General features: G+C 44.7%; 1 protein-coding gene across 9 annotated transcripts in view; it reads left to right on the top strand.

The window, feature by feature from the left end:
• Positions 1-7098, top strand: part of PAG1 (phosphoprotein membrane anchor with glycosphingolipid microdomains 1) — a 142734-nt gene that overhangs the window by 109590 nt on the left and 26046 nt on the right. For all 9 annotated transcript variants that reach the window (XR_002174594.3, XR_002174593.3, XR_002174592.3 and 6 more), the window contains one exon: positions 6614-6819. Coding sequence is in view for 6 of the 9 variants with exons in the window: in XM_019926287.3 (XP_019781846.1) it covers positions 6614-6819 (206 nt within the window). In the remaining 3 variants the exon portion in view is untranslated. The remainder of the gene's footprint in view (positions 1-6613; positions 6820-7098) is intronic.

Genomic DNA, 7098 nt, shown 5'->3' with positions numbered 1-7098 from the left:
GAAGAGACACACAAAGGGCTTCATCACTCTACTCTTGAGTGATGCCGTGAAGGGAAAAGCTTGTAAAAAAAAAAAAAAAAAAAAGTCAGGGGGCCTAAACTAAACTGGGGAGGGGGAAACAGCGTCAGAAAAGCTGCTCCAAGGAAGTGGCATTTAAGCTGAAACCTGAGGGACGGTTAGGCTTCCATCGGATGAAAATGTGCGAAGACGGCCAAGAATAGTTAAGGCTCCCCTTTCCTTTGAGAAATGTAAGACCCAGGACTGTGAGGGAGGGAAGAGAGAGGTGTGTACCAGATTCCTAGGAGAGGAGGGAGGCGTGACGTGTCATCGCTGAGAAGGGGCCAGAGGGACGCCAAGCTTGGGGATACATTGAGATCGCCAGTGTGGAGACCTGGTAAGGGTGGTGAGGATTCACGTACAGAGAAGCAAGTAATTCCAGTGCTGGGACCTTTTTCAAGAGACCTCAGGCTGCTTTGGTGACAGTACAAAAGAGGCAGGTGGCTGTGTTTGTTCCAGAGCTAAGGTTTTGCCTTAAGACATACTTGGCTTAATTTTTAATTGTTTGCCTGATGTGCTCTTCTCTTTTATTCTCCTTCTCTCCCTTACCTAATAAATTATTCATTAAACTTGCATTTTGAGAGTCAGCTTGCGAATCCTCCCTTTGCAGTAACATGTATTCAGTAAAAATGTCTTGATTGTCTCCTGTTTGCCAGCTCATGGAGATGCTGAGAATGTGGTGGGATACAAGATGGATATATCCCTGCCCTCAAGGAACTTTTCATTCAGATCAGATGAGCAAACATGCAAGGCAGGAAGAACTAGAGCCTAAAGTTCAAACTGCACACTTTGTGAAACAGCCCATTAAGACTTGCTTATGCAAATTGAAGACCCTATACCTGGATTCCTCCGCCATGTCTGTCAGAATCATTTTCTCTCTCTCTCTCTCTCTCTCTCTCTCTCTCTCTGTCTCCCTCTCTCTCCCCGACCCCTCTCCTGTTTTCTCATGAGATTTACCATTAAAAATAAAAAAAATGAGCCTTGGGAATTGGTTTTCAAGTCAGGATAGGAGGAACCACCTTAGAAGGCATTCCTTACCCACCAAAGTCACTTGCCTTTTGGCTTTTCTGAAGGCAAAAACCAAAACGGCAGCAGAGCTTTGATAAGCAATAAACTATATGACTTCTGTAATGTAAGTTTAATGTATTTTTGAAGACAAGTGACAGCCACACACACACACACACTCCCAAAGGGTCAGATTTCCCATTTCCCATGGGGATCAACAGGTTTAATATGCACAAGAAGAAATCAGGTTACGCTTACAGATGGCCTGAAGGATTTATAACCCGCTCTTGGGATGAATGCCTTGCTCTTTCCACAGCAGCAGCAAGCCTTGATGGCAGCAGGGCCAGTTTGGTGTTGTCAAGGCTCCCCAGGTTCCTTTCTCTCGCGCTTCAAGCCGCTGCAGGAAGAAACGTCAAGATACTGCTCCATAGTGATGTAAATAAAATGATGTGGGAAACCGTAAAGAAAATCTTACCTTGGAGTCCTTTACCACCTTCTGCTCTTTGCGTGTGTTTCCCCCCAACTCAGGAAAGAGAGAAACAGGGATATGTTTGTAACAACTGGTATGGCAGAGACCCTTGGGCCTTAGCAGGGCCCTGGTGGACAGACATGGCTCCGTGTTTACAGCAGACCCTCTTGACCCTCACACAGAGTTCAGTGCACAAAGCTTACCTATAGCAGAACCCCTTTGGTTGGAAGAGAAATTGACCCGAATTTGAATACTTGAGCTTAAAACTCTTTCAGGAGACCGGAGACTTCAGTGGAGAGGTTCATGCTTCCATAGCCTGTGCATCTGCCCACGTGCCTCACAGGACAGAAGCCCAGCAAGGAATTTAGATGTTTGGTTAAAATCTGTTGCCCGTAAAGTGTCATTTTACCGCATGGTTCCCACACCTGGTGATGACCCGGGAAGGAGGCGTTCCCATGGCAATGGGTCCTTGACCTCCTCATTTCGGCCACTGGTGAGGAGTCTTGTGGAGGTGGTTTCCAACATGCTTAATTATGAGTCAACTAGGACAGCTATAAAATGGTAATGACCATCATTACTGACCTCAACCGGCTTCAGAGGAACTAAGTGTCGGCTTCTATAGCTAATCTCACCGGCCATCCCAGCTCTACCAAATTATACAGAATTTGCAGCGATCAGAGCACCTACCTGTTAAATGTGTTTGGCTAAACAAAGAAATAGCTGGTAGTTGGCCTGCAACTTTCATTCATTTCATCCGGTTTTTGCTTTCTGTTTTGTTGGAATTGATTGGGGTGGCGATAGTCCAGGCTACTGAAGACAGTTAAAAGGCTCAGCAGAGGCGCCGACAGCAAGAATAACTGAGGTCTGTCCTGGAGGGCTGAGAATAGAATTATACTGCCCCCTTGTGGTTAAACGTGGCACCTGCTTTTAAAGTAAAAGGCCCTCGGTTTTTCTCAAGATTGAATCACTTACTGATTAAAATCGTGAAAGGAATGGATACAAAAGTATGAGTGATTATGGAGCTTTTAGTCCGAAATAGTTATCCAACCCTACTTCGAAAAGAATCCCCAAAAGCAGTCCTATAAACTCAGGCATCGACCTTTCTCAGGGCCAAATGACAATTTCCCACAGTACTCTGAAATGATATAAAATTGCGGGGTGGGCGAAATGCCACTGCCTCTTGTCAATATCATGCATTAAATTACAGTCACTGGTCATGATTGAACGTCAGTGCAGCCAATGGTGAAGCCTATTCTAAAACAAAAAAAATGATGTACAACTATTAAACTAAATCTGCTATTTCATTAGTAGTATGATCTTTTGCAACACATCTTAGTGGGGCATTCAGGTGCTGTAATAAATGTTCGCTGAGGTACGGTGAATGGTCATCCTTTGCTCTATGTTGAATAACTCATAGAATATTTACACATGTGGTCTGACAATGGGATATTTTTTTAACTTTGAAGAAACAGTATTCTCTAATTGAATGCAATTTTATTGAGACGGGTAGGAACAGGATGGAGAGAAATAGGCTTAAATATCTCCTTGAAAAAATCGTGAGAGATCGCCCCAAATTGTTCATGTGTTTCTGCTGGTGTGGGTTGGTGCTGGATGCTCAGGAAACATCTTACTTGATATAGGAATTAGCAGAAAATTAGCTGGTCCCCAAGGCCGGTAACAACATCAGGGACTCCGCAGCCTTGGATTATCTTTTCCACAAGGACCTGGTTGGTAAAGGCGCACAGTGTATAATATAGAAAACCCTCGCTCCTTCGGGGGCCCTTCCTTTTCAGGGTGACTTCTTACTTCCCGGACCCTGTGCCTCGCTGTCCTCATTCTCCCTCTCTGTCGCTAATCCTGAGAGAAGCCTTGAGTCTCAGGGAAGGACACCTATGCCCTGCCCTGCTCAAAATGAACTCCACGAAAGAACCCTGAACACTGCATTTAAGTTCAGTGGAACCAGTGCAGGAGGGTCCAGCCTTGGGGGGAAAGTCCATTCCACTTCTTGGAAAGCCCTGGACCATCCACACAGGGCTTCCACTCTCATCTCCACCAAGAGGGAGGAATGTGGAAGTCATAACGCGTACATCCGTTATGGGTGTTAGCGCTTCTCTACACACATGGGGGAGGGGCAGTCCGTCTACACACGGTGAGGGGATAATCTACATATGCGGTGGAGGGAGGGAGTCGTCCATCTACACAAATGGGGCGGGGGAAGGGGATAGTCTATCTACACACATGGTGGGGAAAGAGGGGGAAGTAGGCCATTTACACACACTGGGGGGCGCAGTTCATCAAAACACACACGGGAGGGCTAGTCCGTCTACACACATGGTGGGGACAGTCCGTCTACACACACTGGGTTGGTGGGGGGAGGCAGCCATGTCTCAATAGTAAATAAGCCACTAAAATTTAAGGAGATGACCAGAGAAGAAATGGGCCGGAGAATTATGGAAACAGGAGACCAGAAAGAGAAAGAGACCAGGAGAGGAGAGTACCAGTGGTGCAGACCTTCTCTAAAACTGGAACAATCCCACTGGGAGGGAGGTCATGTGTGTGTAGACCCCTGGCCCCTGCAAGGGTAGGTGTTCCTGCTGCACTGCCACCACAGCTGTGACCTGCGTGGCTCCTGTCGAGTTGCACATAGAGGTTTCTGAGAGGAGAAAGCTGCCCACGCAATTGGAGCCCTTGTCCTTAGGGGTACAATGTATTGATAATCTGACTCAGAAACAGTACCAGATGATGATCTTGCTTTTCACTGTGAGATTTTTTTTGTCCACGATGAGAACTTTTGTAAAAAAGCATTTCTGTCAGTAGCTTTTCTGCAAATTCTGGTTGAAGGGGAGTGATCCAGGAGTTTTGACACCTTTTCTCTGAGTTACATCCTTTATTCAGTAGCTGGTAATAATCTGCTTTCGCCCTTTTTCTCCCCACACTGTTCTGCTAGCTGGAGCACCACATAATTCATTATATTCTATCGCCTCCCCCTGTTGAGAAAGAGAGAAAGAGAAAAGAGAAACGTGTACCAGAGATGGAGAGAGGGTCCTGCTGGATAGATATGTGCCTTTTGAACAATTCACTCAGCAAACTATTTTCTAAGAACCGGGAACTTTATAAAGAGACATTGATTAAATCATTGTACGAATGAATGAGCAAAGGAAAGAAGGAACACACAAACGCCTGCACAACAGATATCTTTTGTTTGTACCTCCTGAAATGTGTTATGCATGAACCTGGATCTGGATATAAAAATTTATTTCATATATATTCAGAGGTCCCCGTCATTCATGTGCTTGAATGTATTTTAATAACTTGTGCCAGTTTGTAGTCTAAGTTTAAAAGTGAATTATTCATTGTTTCAACAAATCATAAGAGAAGTGCTGGCGATTTTCACTCAGTTATAGCTGTCCAGGGGCAAACAGGCAAAGGCAATTTGACCATCCATTCCTGTATGCATGTAGTGTTTATAGGTATAATATATAACCAACACAGGAAGAAAGAAGTTCTGTATTACCCAGGAAGTTGTCATTTATTTATTTATAGAGCATTAAGAAGTGTTCATGTTGGTTCAAGACCATATAGAAAGCAATCGATTTCATCTAGAAATCTCTCTGCATGCTTGTAGATAAAATTTCTTTTTCTCCAGCTTTTTATTATTTGCCACCTTTAAATATTGAAATAAATGTGAAATGTTTCACCTGGAGAAAATCTGGTCTCGTTGAACCACAGTGACTCCGTTAAGCTCCCCAGGTGCTGACTTGATGTAGATGCTCAGTGATGGCTACATAGAGTCCCAGGTCTGTTACGGAAGCAAATGGAAATGCAAACATCAACCGTCTTTTTCAAGAAAAAAAAAATGTTTTGAGTTTTGATGAATTATCATGACAAAAATATTTATTTGCTGACTTTATTCATGAATCTTGAGATGAAGTTAAAGACTGTTTAAGTGAGAATGTTCTAGAATTGAGCAAAGCAAATGTTCTTTAAACAAGGCATCTCTGACGAGAGATCATCGTTAATTTGATATAACACTCTGTTTTTCAAAATCTAAAAGTCTTAAAATATTTCACAGAACTCATTGGCCATTTTCATGTAGAAGCCCTGTAGCTGGACCGGGAAGCGGTAGCCCCCAGTGAGAAGGAGCGCCCTCTAGGGGCTGAGACCACTGGCGCTGGAGTCAGAGCTGGCTGGTCTCATATCCTCCGCTGCCACTGAGCGCGGTGACACCGTCGGGGAACTTCGTGTCTCTGAAAAATGGGGATTAGCTGTGCCTTCTTCACAGACTGGTGGCAGTGATCGAATGAGGAAAGCACTCGAGTCCCAGGCACATGCAGGGTACTAATACGTCCTAGCTTTTATACTCAATTTGTAGTTGTTTATAAATAAGTCTTATTTGCTGCCGGTGATGCATTCTTAGCGTAGACTTTCAGCCATCCCTTTGAAAGTGGACTTATAGAGTGCTTACAAAGTTTAGTGAAAGCCAGCCCTGAATATAAAGTCACATACTCAGAACAGTTAACTGTTTACGAAGGTGAATGTAAAGACAATCCGTTTCATTAATTGTATTGACCGTAAACCTTCTCGAAGAGAAGCAGGTTTGGGGAGTTGGGGATTCAGGTGGGAAAGATGCAAACTGCATTTTTGTGAAAGCTGTAATAAATGCTTTACACTGTTCTGGCAAAAAGCAACAACAACAAAAAAATGCAAGAGAAACCAAATAAGCATTTATTCATTTGCTGTGGAGTACTTGGAGTCTTAAATTTATTTGAAGACGTTAAGAATCTATCCCCAAACATATCCAAATAACAAGACATCCGTTGCCTCAAACACTGTGCTAGGCATTGCACGCTCCTGCTTTGCGTTTTGGGTGAGAAAACAAAGGCCTGGACCACAGAGGGAAACTTGCCCAGAGGGAGTTCCAAGTCGAGTCCACCTGCACACACCTGCACACACCTGCAGTCTGCACACACCTCCCTGCTCTACTCAAACGCCCCCTTCACCCCACGCCCCACCAGGAGCTTACTCCCAGATTGTGGCATTTCACGCGAGAAGTTGTCAAAACACACGTTGTTCTCTCTGCAGGAGGACGCAGCCCTCTGCCCCCATGTCGCCACCTTGGAAGGACTGACCAAATCCAGCAGCCTGTGCCACTTCCCACCCACCATGGGACCCGAGGGAAGCTTGCTGAGTGGGGGACAAATGCAGATCACCCTGTGGGGAAGCCTGGCAGCTGTGGCCACCTTCTTCCTCATCACCTTCCTCATCTTTCTATGCTCCAGTTGTGACAGGTGAGAGCAGTGCATGTCTACTAGAGCCTTAAAATAACATGTTCCCAGAAGACTTTCTATATAAAAAGCCTGTGATGAATGGCATCTCACTGCATAGACATTCCCAGAAACTCGTATGTTAGATGAACTGACTTCTCTGCCGCAAAGGAGCCCAGGACACTTTTTATTAGTTCAGTGAAAAGCCACATCTGATTTTCCTGGGGAGCAACTGGAAGAGCCCTTATGTATGAAACTTCCCAGAAGGAAATTTTTGCTATTCTTATGAGCACACCCTTGTCC

Source organism: Tursiops truncatus, chromosome 17 (genome assembly GCF_011762595.2).
Source record: "Tursiops truncatus isolate mTurTru1 chromosome 17, mTurTru1.mat.Y, whole genome shotgun sequence".
Lineage (NCBI taxonomy): Eukaryota > Metazoa > Chordata > Mammalia > Artiodactyla > Delphinidae > Tursiops > Tursiops truncatus.
The sequence above is the reverse complement of the archived record's forward strand: the minus strand, read 5'-3'. Positions and strand labels throughout refer to the sequence as shown.